Genomic DNA, 18,918 nt, shown 5'->3' with positions numbered 1-18,918 from the left:
AACATGCTACTCACATCTGGCTGTCTGGCCCATTGAGTGGGGCTAGTTGGTTTGAACAAAAAAATATTTTCAAAATAATGTAGCTAGTTCACCAGAGCAGTAGTCAAGGTAGAACAACTGATTGGACACTACAGATATATGCGATGGTTTTACTGCACGAGTACATCCTACACAATCCCTGTGGCCAAGGCTTAAACTAGGACCATGCTCTTAAAGATCATAGTTCTTATAACTTAAGGAAGTTGTCCCTACCATCCTAATACAAGCCAGTTCAAAATGTTCGAAGCTGCTTTCATTTGGCAGTTATTGTGTTTTTCTTACAGGATCTCTCTTTTTCAAGACACAAAACTAAAAGCCGTGGCCTCAGTATGTACATCTTTCACTTTAATTAGAGAGGTGATTATCTGCCACAGTAGTACAGTACTCTACAATAGTGGAGTCACCCTTGAAATTTAAATTCCTGTACATTTCTTCAACTGCTTGTCACGATGTTCCAAGGAATGCAAATACCTACATTTTCTTCTGCTGGATTATACAAGTAAGATCTATATTTTGTCTGTTTACCCATCACCATTTTGGGCTTTTATTTTGTGATTTAAATAGCTTGGAAAAGTGGTTTCAGCTAGATATCCCAGCAGTCTGCAAAACTGGACTCTCTCACCTCTAAAAACAAAGGCCATTGTTGGCCTTTTAACCATTAAAACATGGCTTACCAGTCAGATAAAGAAGATTGGCAAAATCTACACCATATTTACTTTTCTGTTTTTACAAATTCTGTGCTTTAGTTTCTCAAAACAGATTAGCAACCCTGTTTGGAAAGTAACAAGAAATAAGTTAATTTTGACATGTTTCATCGGTATATGAAAAGCAGGCTAGTAAGCTGATGTAGAAATCCCCTGAATTGAAGGAGAAGAGTGGAAATGTCTTTATAGCTAAGGTCTTGAGAACAGATTGACATGAAGTACACCATTAGACCACAGCAACTGCCATGTTAAAAAAACAAAAACAAAGGAACAAAAACTAGGTTAGCAACACCTAGGCCATGTCTACACTAGTCAAAAACTTCAAAATGGCCATGCAAGTGGCCATTTCGAAGTTTACTAATGAAGCGCTGAAATACATATTAAGCGTCTCATTAGCATGCGGGCGGCTGCGGCACTTCGAAATTGACGCGGCTCGTCACTGCACGGCTCATCCAGACGGGACTCCTTTTCGAAAGGACCCCAGCTACTTCGAAGTCCCCTTATGCCTATGAGCAGATGGGAATAAGGGGATTTCGAAGCAGGCGGGGCCCTTTCGAAAAGGAGCCCCGTCTGGATGAGCCGCGCAGCGACGAGCCGCGTCAATTTCGAAGTGCTGCCGCCGCCCGCATGCTAATGAGGCGCTGAATATGTATTTCAGCACTTCATTAGTAAACTTCGAAATGGCCACTTGCATGGCTATTTCGAAATTTTTGGCTAGTGTGGACGTAGCCCCAAAGGAAGACAGACAACCCTTAAACTAGCAAAAGTGCATCATTTATCATTCAAAAGTAGTAACTGGCTACTTTTACTTAATCTAACCATGAGTCCTCACCAGTTCCTCAACAGAGGATTCTGGGTTTACATACTAACTTGCCTTGCTTTTACTGTGGCTGACTGAATGATTTGTGAAAGTTGCCCCTACATTTCAACTAAGTTATTCACACATTCTTTACAAGTAATTTATGTCAGCTGGGCACGTTTTCTTTGTCCAGATTATCTTTTAGAGCTGGGCCTGCCCAATTCCTCAGAGAAAACCTCTCTCTGAAACATTTACCATTCATCACATTAAATACTTAGAAGCATCTTCCTGTAAAAGTCTACTTGTCTTCCACACAGCATCCAAAGAAGTAGCAATTCAATCTCAGGTGTGCAAGTATCTCATTGTATGTTACTAGGTAAATGACACAGTAGACTACCCATTCCTTCACCTTGAGAAGAAGCAGTCGCCATGGCAGATTTTGGTCAGAATTCTTCAGTTTCACATCTCCAAATTAGTACTTGTTGATGCCAAAGATTCTTACACCATGAAGTTGCGGCAACTTGGGGATAAGCACACTCAAGAGAGAAGCAGTGTTTACAATGAAATGTGCTGGATCATACTTGGTATAGAAGCTTGTCAGGAAATACCTGCAGACACAAAAGAAGGAAAGAAATTTGAGAAGTCTTGTTTGTTTTTTTAATAAAGAGAATTTTTAAGAAAGCTATCACGGGACTAAGAAGGGATCGGGGGCGGGACAGAGAAGGGATGGGACAGAATAATTTCTCCTGCTTTTCTAGCTTCATTAAATTATGGACCCAGTATCTTTCTCCCACAAGGGAGAGGAGTCAGAGATCTGCAAAGAGTTAGATTATCCCTCCTCTGCCCTTTTAATTTGAAGTCCTAAAACTCACAAGTTATAAGGCCAGCTGAGAACTTGCGTATTATATAGCACACAGTGTTAGCTTTATATTTTAACCTGCATATATTTCTCATAAATTTTAATTAGTTTAATAAACTCAGCGACAAGCATTTGAAGTCCTCTAAAACAAAAAGGAAACTGAATTTGAGTGCACCCATGATCAGCAACATCTTTTAAAAAGGATGCAACCCTTTTGATGTTTCCATTGCCAAGTTCGCTATTGTAATTTAGCTAGTTGACAACCAGTCCAACTGGAATAGCTAGACAGCATGCCACGGATTCCAGCTTTTTGTCAACTGTCTCACAATTCCATTAAACCTGTAATCTCACCCCTTTTTTCTGCTGTTAGAGTTTACTTCTTTGCTAAAAAGAGATAAAAAATAAAGAGTGATATTGTGAATTTCCTCGTTTTCTGAAGGGTGAGTTGTTCTTCAAACTTCTGTTGTTTAAAGTGATATAATGGGATGTTTTTACATGTTGGAAACATAAGCCAGGTCTTGAAAAAATGCTCTTGCATTCTTGCCATGTTTTGCAAGTGGGAGGCTTTCCCTGAAAGATGGAGGATGATGGCATCCATTTCTGTGTAGTTGCATAAAAATTTAACACTTTAGTTCTTACGATGTTGAAGACAACTATAGCAAGACTGAGATGTTTTAGTGCTGCAGTTTAGCACCCTATGGGCAGAATCAGATCAATATTATTCTACTGGTGCCTAGAAAGTCTATGAACAAACACCAGAGGCAGGTATTGGACTAATTTGAAGTTGTGAGGAGGGGGCATTAAAAGTCTGGGATCGAGCAGATTGGAATAGGTCTAATACTCCTGAAGTGTTTAGAAAACTAGGGAGGAAAAAGGTAGCGTGCATCCTATCCCCTAGGAGACTATGAGTCAGAGCATAAGAAGAAAAACCTTTTCCACAGGAGCCAAAACTGTAGACCGAATCTTCACGTTTTATAAAAAAAACAACCAGACATATTATTTATAAGCCTCTGGAGCCCGTGAGAAACTAGGACTCCTGGCATACTCCTTGCTTCTCAGCTGCTGGGGACAGAGATAAGTCTCCCATAAGTACACTACCCTTGGACCTTGCTTGTGGCTACTTATCACTAAATCTGGCTGCTTACTAGAAATTTCAGTTTGTTAAGTTTCTCAAATGCTGCTGTAGGATCTGGTCCAGCAAGGTGCAGCTTAGTACTTTGTAAGATTGATCCCTTAGTACTTAACTGATTTTCCTTCTCTTTGCATAGTTGTAGCAGTTACAATTCTGTCAACAGCAGCTGGGATGTGTGACATTTCTAATCACATTTACACTGTTGCATAACCAATATAAATAGAAATAATCCTAACACCAAAATGCAAAACTGAAAAGTGCTATGGATCTGACTCAGAAGCGTGGTAAAGTTCATAGAAAGTGTAGATAGGTCCTTCTGAGGTTTACAAAAGCCAAAATCATAAATACCGAGACTCGAGTTACTGTTTTCAGCATGCGTATGGTACTTACTGAGGAAAAGGTACTGTTAGACTTAATAAAGAGCCCAATTCTACACAACCCTTTGCTTGCTCAATTTTGCAAACATTAACCTCTATTTCAGTAACAAGGTTCAAAACGACATGTAAAAGAATGACTATAAACTAATTTAATCTCTGAACACGAGCTGTAAATCTATCAGACAAAAATGTATAAGAAAAAAAACTAACAGATGTAAAGTATCAGGAACAGATTAGTTGACGGTTTTTATTCCATATTTTTATATATGTATAAAATTCCAAGTATATATAGTCGCTCATTCTAACAGTGCAGAACTCACAGAATTATTGGAGAAATTGTGAAGAATTTTCTTGAGGATGTAAATTGTACTCCATAGTCCAGTTGCTCCCAGTGTGTTAGCAGCCTGGCTTTCCCCTGGTCAGGTGTTTCAAAAGGAGTTCCCTTTACTGCATGTAAGAATACATACATACCCTGGAAAAAAGTTTTTAAAGTAGCATTATTATTATGGTTTTATATTACTGTAGCCTCTTTAGAGCCCCATTAGAAATCAGAGCTACATTGTGCTAGATACACGCACATAGTAAGGAAGTGATGTGTCATGAAGAGCTTACAACAGGGACAGACAAAGTGTAAGCATAGAAACAGAGAGAAGGGAGGGTGAAGAAAAAGACACACAAAGAAATGAAGTGACTTGTTCAACATCTGCTCAATCCTAGAGTTAGAACCAAAGTTTCCTGGTTCCCAAACTCGTGCCCTATCCATTAGATTGTACAACAAAGATTATAGGATGTAACAGACTGTAAGTAAGTTATAACAAATGCAGGGCTACTAATCAGTAGTCATAAAACACAGTATTAAAGTCAGCAGTGATGAAGACAACGTGATGAAGACCTCCACTTAGTAACTGTTAGTCTAGTGAGTAAAACCAGCCCTTGAATAGAATAATATTTATACTACATTTTTTAGGACAGCATCGTTTAAGATGGCAACTTTTCCCAACCGAGTGGCAGATCATGTGAAGTCTACATGACAGCTTATGTTAGTATAACTTGTCTTGGCTGGGGATGTGAATAAACCCCTCTCCCCGAGGGACATAAAACTACACTGACTCTCAGGCTACGTCTATACTATGAGATATATTTGAATGTAAGGCCGTTAGCTCGATAGTAAAACGTCACTGTCTTCACCGTAAATACCATACGTTTGAATAAGGGAGCATTAATATCGATGTAATATTGTCCGTACTGGCTGGGTGTCGCTTCAAGTTCAAATTTAAAATTTCAAATAAAGGCCAGCATGGAAGCGCCACATCTCAAAATTGAATTTATTAGCCTCCAGAAGTGTCCCATAAGTATCCCACAAAGCGATGTGGTTACTCACCAGGTGGGGCTGCTCTTCTCCAGGTGCGCAGGAAGGAGGTCACAAGAAAACCACGAATTTGAATTCATCAGCACCCAGTCCTTGAAATATAAAGGGTGCCCACAGTGAAAAATTTCTTTTTCCCATTGCATTGCACCGCATTGGTAGCCATCTCCTTCAGTCATGAGCACTCAGGGTAGTGATCTGCCCAATAGTTCTCAGGCTCACAAGAGAGCTCCAGCGCAGAGCCATCAGGAGAGTCTGGATCTTCTTGCGTTTTGGGGAGATGAATCAGTGGCAAGCAGACTTCGGATGTCCAAGAGAAACGCTATCACGTAAGATAAGATCTCGTAGTTGATGACCACCAGAGGTTACCCCTGGGACTCTAAGCAATGCTGGGCGAAGGTGCAAGAACTCTGGCAGGCCTATCACAGAGTCAAGGAAGCCACTCTGTATTCCGGGTCATCTTCACAGACCTGTGGCTATTATGGACAGCTGCACGTGTTTCTTAGGGGGTGGGGGGAACCCCACCACACTGCCCACTCTTCATTACAATGCTTGTGGAAGTCCTGGTCTGGAGTGACCCAAGGGGAGCTGGAGGGCCAGGAGGAAGAGTGCAATGGAGAGGAGGATAGGGGAGACCAGAAGGGGCCAGAGGAAGTTCTCAACAGCCTGGATCTCTTCTCCCTAGAATTGGAACTGGTTCCCCTTACACTAGTCCCCCCCCATTCCAGTGCCCAGGCCCCTGGAACCAAGCTACTCTGGTAAGTATTTTTTTCTGAATGCTAGAAGTGGGTTGCGGGTGGGAATAAGGTATAGGTATGGGTACAGGTTTTTTATGGATCCATGCCTCTCAGAACAGTGTGTTAATATTTCTGGGGATGGAGTGCTTATCCTTTTTGGAGATCTCCTCGAATGCCTCATCCAGACACTCTTGTATTTTTTGCACAGATTTTTGGGCCGGCCTGACTTATTGTGCAGGGAGGGATAGCTCAGTGGTTTGAGCATTAGCCTGCTAAACCCAGCATTGTGAGCTCAATCCCTGAGGAGGCCATTTAGGGATTGGGGCAAAATAGATGTCAGGGATGGTGCTTGGTCCTGCCAAAAGGGCAGGGGACTGGACTAGAACACCTCCCAAGGTCCCTTCCTGTTCTAGGAGAAGTGTATCTCCAATTTTATATTGTGGCTTCCACAAATAGCACACCTTGCCACATCAGGCAACCAGATAGCAAGCTGGTGTCATGGCACCACACAGCATTTTGGCAAATTTTCCAGGCTTCTTGCCTGGACAAGCAGCTCTTTGCTGATAACTGTTAGTTTTAGGAGGGTGACAACTTGCAGAAGCACAGGAATTTGGATTTGATATTTTTACAATGCTTCCTGTCCTTTTACATTTCCCTAGAGTGCACTGCCTTCTCCCCTCCCATCTCCCCCCTGCATTTTTTTTAAATTTACAGGGATCCCTCTGCAACCAGCTGGCCATGCAGCTGGAATCAAACACATCCTCACCCTTCTCCCTTGCCACGTGGCTGCCAACCTCTGCAGACCCTGCAAAGAAACATGTGCAGTACAGGTGTGTTTACCTTCCTGTACATGGCATTTCTTCCCAGATGAGGGCTGCTCTGGTGACCGTCGAAAAACTTTTTTACCCCAATCTGGCAGATGGCTGGAACCCCCTCCCCCACCCACATTTTTTTAAATTTACAAAAATCACTCTGCACGCAGCCCTTCATGTGGTTGGAACTGAACCCTTCCCCACCCTTCCCTCTTGCCCACATAGCTGCCGGGCTCTGCGGTTTTTGCTACTTGAGGAGGATTGCCCCAGGAAAGGGTGAAAAAAGTATTCCCCTGCTCCAAAACAATGGATGGCTTACTCTTCTTTGTAGCCTCTCCCTCCCCATAAAATGTACACTAGCTTACCATGTCCACAATGAAAACGTTCTGGATAAATGATGGCTTGTGCAATGCACGCCTTGAATGCCATCCTTAATAACCCTGCAGTGGTCTTGCAAAAAAGAAACTTTCCCTGATAGTAGAGACAGAGACCCATTCATTCCATCGGTAAGAGTTTAGTGTGAATTGTATCTCAGTTGTGACCTTCACTTTCCAACTGTCATGTCCAGCATAGGAGACAGGCCAAGGAAGCACAAAAGGTGCAAGCAGGATCTGATCCTGCAGCACATGGAATGGTCTAAAGCAGAACCCAGTGACATGAAAATGGGGACAGCACAGAGGCGGCAGAGTACAGCACTGTGGCGGCAGAGTATGCTCGACTTCCAGAGACAGCAAGCAGCAAAGCAGATGGAAAATGTGGCAAAGCTCATAATGGTAGCGAGTGACTAAACAGAGGTCCTGCACTCCTTGCTGGAGCTTCAGAGAGGCTCCCAGTGCAGCAGTTAGGAGTCCCTAAAGACAGGTCACCCACTCCCTGCCATCGTGGTCCCCAAACACAGGGATGGAGGGCCAGGGCAGACTGCTCCTACAGCCCAAGGGCCACTGCAAAAGGCTATTCCAACACCCTTGACCATGTGTCTTTTCCCTGCCACTTAAACCCCCCTCCCATCCAAAATCAACTTAATTGTTTGGAGCTTGGTGTGTTTTTTTGGCATGCACAAGTGGCAGGGTGCACAAATCATTGCTGGGAACAAGGCATGGGCGGGGAGGGCTGATAGCACAGCTGCCCGCCTCTACACCCAGGTCCGCAGAGGGTTTGTCGCAGAGGTGGGGAGGGCTGACAGCACAGCTGCTCGTTGCTATGCAAAGGTCCGCAGAGGACTCGCGGCAGAGGCACCTGGACAAAGATGGGGAGGGCTGATAGCACAGCTGCCCTTTTAATACAAAAATAACCCTCCCTCCACATCCATTCTTCTGCCTCTAACTTCTCCTCCTCCCTCCATGTACAAGCATTTGTGTAAGACATGGTCTGATTTATTGGTTCGCATTTGGTGGGAACAAAAGTACGTTTGGTGAGTGGGGATTGGTTGTTATTACAGCAGAGAAATACATGGCCATCAATGCACATCATTGCCATACAATGGCACATCATTCATGAAGCTATTTTTAAAGCATCCCTGATTGCTGCTGCCTCCACATGGTTGTTGGTGAATGACTGTGTAAGCAGCTGTGAGTAACTCCAGCCTACAGCCTGGGCCTCGACACTCCAAGCATTCAGGACATTTTCCCACCTGGATTCACAAATGTTGTGCAAAATAATGCACGCTATACTAACGGTGGGGACATTAGTTTCATGAATAATAACCATCTAAATCTCACTTTTAAACAGCCAACAGCACACTCAACCGTCATTCTGCACTTGCTAAGTCTTTGATTGGAGTATTCCTTGCTGTAGTCCAGGGCTCCTGTGTACGGTTTCATAAGGCAAGGGAGCAGAGAGTAAGCAGGGTCGCCCATGGTTACAGCGGGCATCTCCACGTCACCAATCTTGATTTTCCGGTCTGGGAAAAAAGTCCCATCCATGAGCATTCTGTATAGCCCAGAATTTCTGAAGATGTGCATGTCATGAACCTTCCCCAACCATCATATGCTGATGTTAGTGAAATGACCTCCGTGATCTACCAATGCCTGTCATACCATTGAGAAGTACCCCTTTCTGTTCATATACTCAGAGGCCAGGTGGGGGCCATGACAGGGATGTGCATGCTATCTACTGCCCCACCACAGTTAGGAAACCCCTGGCCAGCAAAGCCATCCACTATGGCCTGTATATCTCCCAAGGTCACGGTCTTCCTGAAGAGACAGCGATAGATTGAACTGGCTACCTGCATCAGCATGGCCCCTACTGTAGATCTGCCCACCCTGAACTGAGTTGCCACTGACTGGTAACTGTCCGGTGTTGCAAACTTCCACAGAGCAATTGCCACTCACTTCTGAACTGTTAAAACCAGCCTTGTTCTTGTGTTGCTGCACTTCAGGGTGGGCACCAGCACATCTCAAAGTTCCATAAAAGTGAACTTGCACATGCGAAACTTCTGCAGCCACTGCTCCTCATCCCAGGACTCCAAAACGATGTGGTCCCACCAGTGTGTGCTGGCCTCACAAGTCCAAAACTGCTGCTCCACTGTCAGGAATGTCAGCAGTTGTGAGTTGTTGGACTGCAGTGGAAAGATTTCCTATTCAAAACCTTCTTCATCATTGCCATCATCACAGTCAACCGTCACCACACTTAGTAACCGACACAAAAATTGCACAACATTTGTGAAGTTGCCATAATGGTGTGTGTGATGACTTGAAGCATTGGGGGTCCATGACTGCACTAGAGATGTCTGCTACTTGTTTTCATGTGGTTACTGGGTGCTCTGAATTGTGGGACAGAACTTTGCATTCTGGGATAGTGAGCTCAACACCCACAAGCAATCGAGGCTAAGGCACTGTCAGATAGGTGTCCACAATGCATTGCTTACACAGTTGAACTTGGATAAGGCAATGGGAATGTGGAAACTTGACACAGAGAAATGGAGGGTCAAATTTCCAGAAGGTTTGTGGACACTTCAATTTGAATTCATAATATCGAGGTTAAGAAATTCAATTTATTAAAAGTCGAATTTCTCTCATAGTGTAGACGTAGCCTCACTGGCAACTTCCACCACCCATGCAGATGGTTTGTTTTACTATTTCAATGGGAGCGCTATATGTATAGACTTGCCCTTATTATTGATACTGAGTTGTTGGGGGTCTCAGGATACTGGATAAATTAATCTGAATTGTAGCACAAGCTGATGGACTCTGGCCCTGGTTTTCTAACCTTGACATAACATTTATAGTCACATATCTATAAATTCTAAATGATTTCTCAAAATTATAGCATCCTAAGGCAAAAAGGCAGTTTGAGCAAAAAAAAAAAAAGAAGGCATTCTTCCCTTCTCAAGTCAGACTGGCAATGACATCTTTTCACTTTAGCAAGTGGGTGTGAGTCAGTATCTTAAATTGTCTGGGTATAGCTCACTTAATAATTTCCCTGCCATTGTGGGGGGCCTTGAGCACTGGTGTACCTCAGTCCCTCCTAATCTCTGCCTATGGTACATAATAGTTTAGACTGCTGTAGGCTGTCATACTTTGATCTAATTTTGATTGTTGGGTTTAGCACACAGATGTTGGATATTGTCAGTGGTCTGTAATTTACAGGTCAGAGTTGGTACCATTATTTTCCAGCTTCAAATTCAATGACTCTAAGCCTGTGTCTACTCTACAAGAGAAAGCCAACATAAAGTATGCAACCTGACATACTTTAGGTTGAGTTACCACAAGTGGAAAGGGGTGGTTGTCGATGGAAAAAACTCTCCTGACAACTTACTTTACTCTTTTCCTAGGGGTAGAGTAAAGAGCAATTTGCTGTTGATTTGGCAGGTCTTCACTAGACCTGTTAAATTGACCAATGGTGGATTGCTCTGAGAGTGTCAGTCCCTCAAGTAGTGTAAGACATACCCTATGAGAATTATTTTTAAGTTCCTGAGCGAGTAAACACTTATACATGTGAGTAATTTTATACAAATCAGTGCCACCTCCAAATTTCTGCATGTTTGCAGAATCTAAGTCAAAGATTTTAACTATAATTCTGACAGCTTTTCAAAACATTTTAATCTGTTTGCCTAATTCAGAGTCTTTTGGCTGAATACTAAGAGTAATAATCGCATCTTCTACCCTCTCAGTTTGCCCTTATTCCTTCCACTATAAATGCCTAACATACTGGATTGGAAGTAAGCTCACTGCAGAAGACCAGGCGGTTTAGCCACATAGATTTCATTGTCTACACGACCTAGTGTCAGTTGTATCATTCTCCTATCCTAAATCATACACACATAAATGTCAGCAAATTTATGAATGTCTGTTACAAGACAAAGTACTCACCAGATTGTGAATCACATTGGTTAAGGTCCATGCAACAGGAACACTGAAGAACGGAATGCTGAGCAAGACAATATGAAGCATACCAACTCCAAGCGCGTATGTCAGCCACATTCCACGACTGTTCATCACCCTGGTGTTTGGATTTACCTCACTATGGGCAACTCCTACGTTCATGTTGCTCTATAAAAACAAAAAATTTGAAGACTGGTATCACAGCATTTATATAGTAGAGATATTAAGTATATTTCTTGTTTTATTTTAAGACCAGGAGAGAAACTATTATGTCATATAAATCTATAGTGGGATAACTTAGCTAGACAGTGTGTGTGTACTGGGTAGCGCACAGCACTTTGAAGTAAAGAGTTCGGTTTTCTGACACATACTCATAGTTTGATCTTGCATATCTGCACAACTAGATGTGAAAATTGCCACCCTGAAGCTTAACATGTCTAAAGAGTGTATAGTGACGGAAAGAGTTACAAGGACTGAACGTTCTTTTTGTTCAAAATGAGTCATTTGGGGGATTGGTAGTCTATCTGCTCAATTTTTATGTCCTCACATATTTGAACGTTACAAATTACACCTATGTGGTGTACAACTACTATATGACACAAATATATGTTATGTCAAGAGTTCTAGACACTGTTGTTCCATCACAGTGAACTGGTCACCATCCTTATTGTACTGCTAATTTCATCATCATCATCCTCATCCATTGGTTCAGTGCTCATTGGTGTCTGATGCCTCTCTCACTATTTCTTTCCATCTTTTCCTGACCAGGACAGGGTGGCTTAGTTGCTGTAGATTAGCTCCACGCCAAGCTACTATATCATCTACCCATTTTCTGTGGGGTCTGCCTCTCCTATTCGAATAGTCCATTATGGCAAATACCAGGGTCCTGATTGTTCATTCGTCATTCATTCTGCAAATATGCCCGAACAGCTGTAAATTCCATTGTATAAGTTGCTAATCACTTTGCTTTTCCAGATCCCATCCATCTTCAAACTCACTCTTGCTTTTGCTATTCTAACTGCTATTTCCTTCTTACAGTCTAGATCATGTTATGTTGCTCCCCAGATATGTGAACTTCCCTACATTCTCTAGTTCAATCCCATATACACTGATATTTCTTCCTATTTCCATATTTCCAAATACCATTGTTTTTGTTTTATCAATGTTCATAATCAGTCCGTACCGCTTCCCTTCCTCATTTAGCATCTGGACCATTTTTGCTTGCTTTTCCTCATCTTCCTCAATGATAACTATATCATCCTCAAACCTCAAGCTAGTAATTCTTCTCCCATGCACAGATATCCCTTCTACCTCTTCCTTGATCTTGTCCATCGCTCTCTCTAGATACGTGATGAAGATACTCGGCAATATTGGATCTCCTTGACTCATACCTCTATTCATTCTAAACCAACTTCCCAACTCCCTGCACATTCTCACCACTGCCTCCACATTATCATCGATATCCTTCAACAACCGTATCAGACTGCTACCCACTCCATAAGACTCCAGCACTGCCCTCTTTCTGATCTGTACTGTCAAATGCCTTCTGAAAATGGCTGAAGCAAGTGTAGATGTTCTTGTTCTTTCAATCTTAGTGCCAATATCTGCTGTATGGTACTTCTATCTTTCCTGAAGCCTGCTTGCTTGTCCGCTAGATGACCTTCTAGCTGCGATCTTAGTCTGTCCATCCAGATGACTCATTAGGGCAATTGTTCTATAGTTCTTGCACTCCAATGTATTTCCTTTCTAGTGTATTGTCACAAGCACGGCTTTTGTCCATTCCTTAGGTGCCTTCCCTTCTTTCCATGCTATATTACATAGGCGATGTATTTCCTGAATCATACTTTCTCCATCATATTTGATCATCTCTCTTGTGATCTTACCATTTCCAGGGCTCTTGCTGTTCTTTAGCTAATTTGCTTGTGACAATTGCATTAGGCTGTATGTGGGAGACTGCATGCTTGATGGAATATTTGTTCCAACTGAAACATCTGTGCATCCATCACCCTTACAAATCAACAACTCCCAACATCACCTCCTAAAAACAAATCAGTCATCCGACACATGCAGCACAAACCCCTCATTCACCACCTGCACAAATCTATACAACTCTTTCAGCGCAACATAACCCCCGACAGATCAATACACCCATCCCCTGCCCAAACTTTGAAGACCTGAGTGTCAGCTGAGTCCATGTGAAATGACAGAAACAGTCTCAATAAATAGGCTGAAACATGTTTATAGCTATCACCAGGTTCAATCAGCAGTGGGATTTGCAAATGTTTGTTTTAAACAAACAAAAAAGCAACAACATGACTTTATGATTCAGCTACTACAGCAACTCAAACATTCTGTATCTTAGTTTTCCTACCTGATGGCATTTTGTGTGTCATAATGTTTGCAAAGTGCTTTGAGATCTTTAAGTGAAAGGTGCTTTACAATAATTTTAATATTAAAAGTTTAATTATTTGCCTGTGAGGCAGCTGCTCCCTCTGTCCCATGTGTTTGGCCCGAGATACTAAAATGACTTCTTCCAATTTTATCCACCACTCATTAAAAAAACTGCTGTCTTCTTCATGTTGTCATGGCCTGTAGGGCTAGAACTACAGGTTGAACCTCTCTACAGCAGTCTCTCTTCCAGCAACAACTGTAATCTGGCATAATTTTTGTTAGCCAGACAACCACTTATCATGGGCGTGGCCAAGTCTCCTGTGGTTCCATTAAGATTGTTTACAATCACCAGTCCTGGCTCTCAACGTTCTGTGCTGTTATTTAGCTGCAATTTACCCTTAAGGCCGTGTCTACACGTGCCCCAAACTTTGAAATGGCCATGCAAATGCATATTCAGCGCTTCATTAGCATGCGGGCTGCTGCGGCGCTTCGAAATTGACGCGCTTTGCCGCCGCGCGTCGCGTCGCATCCAGATGGGGCTTCTTTTCGAAAGGACCCCGCCTACTTCGAATTCCCCTTATCCCCATGAGCTCATGGGAATAAGGGGACTTCGAAGTAGGCGGCGTCCTTTCGAAAAGGTGCCCCATCTGGACGTGCCACGCAGCAGCAAGGTGCGTCAATTTCGAAGCGTCGCGGCAGCCCGCATGCTAATGAAGCGCTGAATATGCATTACAGCGCTTCATTAGTAAACTTTGAAATGGCCATTTGCATGGCCATTTCGAAGTTTGGGGCACGTGTAGACGTAGCCTAAATGTCTAAGAGCCCAGTAAGCAGTGGAAGTGTTGGTAATGTGCTAAATAATATTGACTTCCTGTGGTCTGGCAAATTTTCTCATCCAGCACCAGTCTGGTCCTGAGGGTGCCAGATGAGAGAGAGGTTTGACCTGTACTTCTAATCTTTCCCAGTAAAATGCATTTATTTCCCCCTGAATCAGGCCAACTGAAGTTACCAACCTAGCAAACAAGACAGGCAGAGTATATGTGCTCAGGGATGGCATGTACTGATGCAGTGACAGTGGGTTTACACGTAACATGGGCAGATGGATTGGACAGATGAATCTTAGCAAACCGTAGATTCATCTGGGTCAATGCTGTTTGCAGTCAGTTCTTGCACAAAACCATTTCCAAATCTGTACATCTGAATGATTAGCGTCAATGCTTAAATGTGGGTCTCCACCATCAACAACACAGTTTAATAGGTGAATCCATATTGTCCTAATGCATAAATTGTAGAAATCATCCAGGTCTTTTGACTCTGCAATGTCTTATTTAATCAGCTTGCTCTTGACTATAAAGATGAGCTCATACCACATTCACCTCCTGGTTCTGTCCAGAATCCAAGCACACTAAGGCTGCATCCACACAAGCAAGTTCTTTCGAAAAATCTTTCGAAAGATGGGCTTTCAAAAGATCCCGCAGAGCATCCATGCACAAAAAGTGTTCTATTGAAAGTAAATTGAAAGAACATGGCGCTCCTTTGAAAGCACTCTTCCACTCTCATTTCGGGAAGAATGCCTTCCTTCAAAAGTTTCTTTTGAAAGAAAGTGTTTAGATGCTCCTCAGGACCCTTCTTGCGAAAGAGCAGTCCTCATGGCACCTGATTTTTTGATCCCTGGCCCATTCTTTCGAAAGAGCAGCAATTGTGTGGATGCTCTCTTTCGAAACAGCAGATCACTATTCTGAGCCATTTTGTATGTGGATGCACTCTTCGAAAGAAGTTCTTTTGGAAAAGATCCCCTGGAAGGACTTCTTTCTAAAGATCCCTGTACTGTTGACGTAGTCTGAAACTTTTTAAGTGGAATAAAATACAATGGCTGGACTATTTTTTATGAATTATTAGTGGATATAAAGTTATATAACTTTTCATCTCAATGCACGTTCAAGCTTTACATGCCACACCAATGAAAGGCAACCACCTCTAGAGTCAGCAACGAAGGGTCCTGTGGCACCTTATAGACTAACAGAAAAGTTTTGAGCATGAGCTTTCGTGAGCACAGACTCACTTCATCAGATGCTGGTCTTGGAAATCTGCAGGGCCAGGTATAAATAAGCCAGAGCAAGGGTGGGGATAACAAGGTTAGCTCAGTCAGCAAGGGTGAGGCCTACTACCAGCAGTTGATCTGGAGGTGTGAACACCAAGGGAGGGGAAGCTGCTTCTGTATTTAGCCAGCCATTCGCAGTCTTTGTTTAAGCCTGAGCTGAGGGCGTTGAATTTGCAGATGAATTGTAGCTCAGAAATTTCTCTTTGGAGTCTGGTCCTGAAATTTCTTTGCTGTAGGATAGCTACTTTTAAGTCTGCTACGGTGTGGTCTGGGAGATTGAACTGCTCTCCTACGGGTTTTACCACAGAGTAGCGGACTTAAAAGTAGCTATCCTACAGCAAAGAAATTTCAGGACCAGACTCCAAAGAGAAATTTCTGAGCTACAATTCATCTGCAAATTCGACGCCCTCAGCTCAGGCTTAAACAAAGACTGCGAATGGCTGGCTAAATACAGAAGCAGCTTCCCCTCCCTTGGTGTTCACACCTCCAGATCAACTGCTGGTAGTAGGCCTCACTCTTGCTGACTGAGCTAACCTTGTTATCCCCACCCTTGCTCTGGCTTATTTATACCTAGCCCTGCAGATTTCCAAGACCAGCATCTGATGAAGTGAGTCTGTGCTCACAAAAGCTCATGCTCAAAACTTTTCTGTTAGTCTATAAGGTGCCACAGGACCCTTCGTTGCTGTTGCAGATCCAGACTAACACGGCTACCCCTCCGATACTTGACACCTCTAGAGTGGAAGGCAGAAACCAAATGGCATTCAAGCACATTTCATAAAAAGGTGTAAGAAGTGCATATGAGAGCTGACCATTACTTGGAGACTAAGGGGAAAGAGGATATATTAAGTCAGGAGTGGGCAATAATTTTTGATGGGGGGGGGGGCCACTCCAAGAATTTGGTAAGCATTCAAGGGCTGCACTTGGCCATACTAGTCAGGGGGTGTGGGCTGGAAATTGGGTGCAGAATCGAACTAGTGGAAGGGGACTGGGGTGCAGGACGGGATATAGGTGTGACAGACCCCATGCTTTATTAAAATTGGCTTATGAATATAAACATGCACAACTCAGAGATGCTTTGGACAAAATACCTCTTGTAACACGGCTTCCTCTCTGTTACTCTTGTAACCTTTCATTTTTCATGTTATAATCTGCTGGATCTCTATATCCTATTTTTGTGTAGTTATAATTCTTTGTATGTGAAGTTAGAAATACAGAGCATATGTCTGTTTATAGTTTAAAATGTGCTAATGAGAACCATCATTGGTATCCCAACCCAAAGGACTGGATGATCAACTCTAATGACGGGGCAATCAGCTTAATGACTTGCAAATAGCCTTGTTTGCCCTGTTAGTTTAAAAGGTGGTTGGTCCTAGTAAGACATGTGGCCATTCCATCTAGTACTGAAAGCCATGTTTATCCAGTAGTAACAAAGAGATGGCTGTGTTAGTCTGTATCCTAACAAACAAAAAAGCAGCTGTGTAGCACTTCAAAGACTAACAAAATAATTTATTAGGTGATGAGCTTTCCATCAGTCAGACCTACTTCTTCAGACTATTTCCAGATCTTTAAAGTGCCACATGTCTACTTTTTTGTTTTATTTTTATCCAGTGGGCTGTATGCAGGGGCTGGGCAACCAAGAAGCCCACTTGGCCATGGCCTGATCTGGCCTGAGGGCAGTGAAAATAATGCAATCCATACTATTCTGAAAAGCTTCATAGCATTTTCACTGTCAAGGAAAGTTTGAAAGAACTCCGTTCTAAAGTGTCAGATGAATGGCACACATGATAAACAAATTCCATGCAGTTTATCTGTCTCAGAAGGAAAAAGGAATTAGATAGTCCTGTGATTTGAGGGACTCTAGATGCCATCTTCTCAGTCTGAGAACTGGGACCCTAGTTCTTTTCCTTTTTCAGATGGCCCTTGCCCAAGTGACCACCTGGTCAATCTCTCATTGTTAGCTGTATCTCAGCCTACATTTAAGGTAGAATTCTGTTTCTAGTCCATATGCTGATGCTGCCTCTCCAATGTTGGATGCTAACACTGTATAGAGATAAGTAGGGTAGAAATGATTTAGTGCTACTGACTTTTTAAAATTTCTTTTACTATTATACTGCAATAAGGGTACTTCCAAACCACTAGGTCGTCGAGAAGAGTACAGCACAACTGTAAGATAGAAACTTCACATTAAGGTTTGATAATGGAAACAATTACAGAATGTTTAAAAGCAAAACCCATCCTACCCTTCTCACATATGCAAAGGTACATGCAGTGATTGTTGCTATAGTTAAACTGTCTGAAAAGCCATTTATCAACTTGATTGCTCATTTGTCTTCACCTTTTCTAGCCTCAGTCTCATAAACAATTTACCAAAGGTGTCAGATGTGGTCACCCCTGCCTGACTCCAGGGCAAACCCAGTGAAGCCAAGGGAATTATTTAAGAAACAGTCCTCAGGGTACCAGAGATCAGAATCGGGCCCAGGAAGTGTAAAACCTTTTGGAAAACAGTGAGTATCCCTAGGCCTGTAAAATGCTTTAGTTCTTGACTACCTGAATACAGAGTCTTTAAGGCAGGCTCCATTAATCGAAAGGAGGGATAACCATCCTTTCACCACATACTAGCAAAGATTTCCCTGCAAAAATAAGAAGCCAGCTACTCTCTCTCTGTCAGAAAAGAGACAGGTAGGACTGAAATCCACTACTCTCCCCAAGCCCCCAACGTGCCATTTTGCTGACTGCAGCATGGGAGATACAAACACTCTCTCCAGAGCAGCCCTTCACCCAGAGGTAACAGCCACTCCAGATCCTGGCTCCAGCTACCTGCGTTCAGTGTGACTACAGAAGCTTCGGTTGCTGCCCCAGCTGCCCTCGGAGACGGGCACGGCAGGCGCCACTCCGCAAGGCAGCGCTCCCACGCAGAAGCTTTTCTAGGACAGGAGTAGGCCCCTGTCCGAGCCCCGGCGCCGGAGACGGCGTGTGTGCAGGGCCTGCCGCCGCTGCGGCTCTCTCCGGGGAGCGCCCTGGGGTCTGGGCTGTACGCAGCCCCCCCGCTCACAAGCACAGCAGCCCCCTTCCCCCGCGCCCGGCCCGGCCCGGCCCGCCCCTCCCGCCGCGCCACAAGCGGGACCTACCACCTGGGCGCGCCTCCCCGCCGCAGCGCCGACCCGCTCGCCAGCTGCAGAGCGCGGCGCTGCTACGGCGCTCGCCAGCCGCCAGCGGGGCGGAGGGCGGGGCCAGGCGCTCTGCCCCGGGGCCTGGAGCGCTCCGGCGGGAGGCGGCAGG

The 18,918-nt window shown here is 43.6% G+C and overlaps 1 protein-coding gene across 2 annotated transcripts; it reads right to left on the bottom strand.

The window, feature by feature from the left end:
- Positions 1-1,369: 1,369 nt before the first annotated feature.
- Positions 1,370-18,899, bottom strand: ORMDL1 (ORMDL sphingolipid biosynthesis regulator 1). Of its 2 annotated transcripts, none has more exons than XM_075001434.1 (4): positions 18,457-18,669; positions 11,136-11,315; positions 4,231-4,382; positions 1,370-2,150 (listed from the first exon to the last, which is right to left on the bottom strand). In XM_075001434.1, the coding sequence occupies exons 2-4, from the start codon at positions 11,307-11,309 to the stop codon at positions 2,015-2,017; spliced, it is 462 nt and encodes a 153-aa protein (XP_074857535.1). In that variant the 5' UTR covers positions 11,310-11,315; positions 18,457-18,669; the 3' UTR covers positions 1,370-2,014. The 2 variants fall into 2 exon arrangements, with proteins under 2 accessions (XP_074857535.1, XP_074857534.1); XM_075001433.1 differs by lacking the exon at positions 18,457-18,669 and adding an exon at positions 18,768-18,899 and having other exon boundaries at positions 1,371-2,150.
- Between the last annotated feature and the right edge of the window lie 19 nt (positions 18,900-18,918).

The sequence above is a fragment of the Carettochelys insculpta genome, chromosome 8 (assembly GCF_033958435.1).
Source record: "Carettochelys insculpta isolate YL-2023 chromosome 8, ASM3395843v1, whole genome shotgun sequence".
Taxonomy (NCBI): Eukaryota; Metazoa; Chordata; order Testudines; family Carettochelyidae; genus Carettochelys; species Carettochelys insculpta.
The sequence above is the reverse complement of the archived record's forward strand: the minus strand, read 5'-3'. Positions and strand labels throughout refer to the sequence as shown.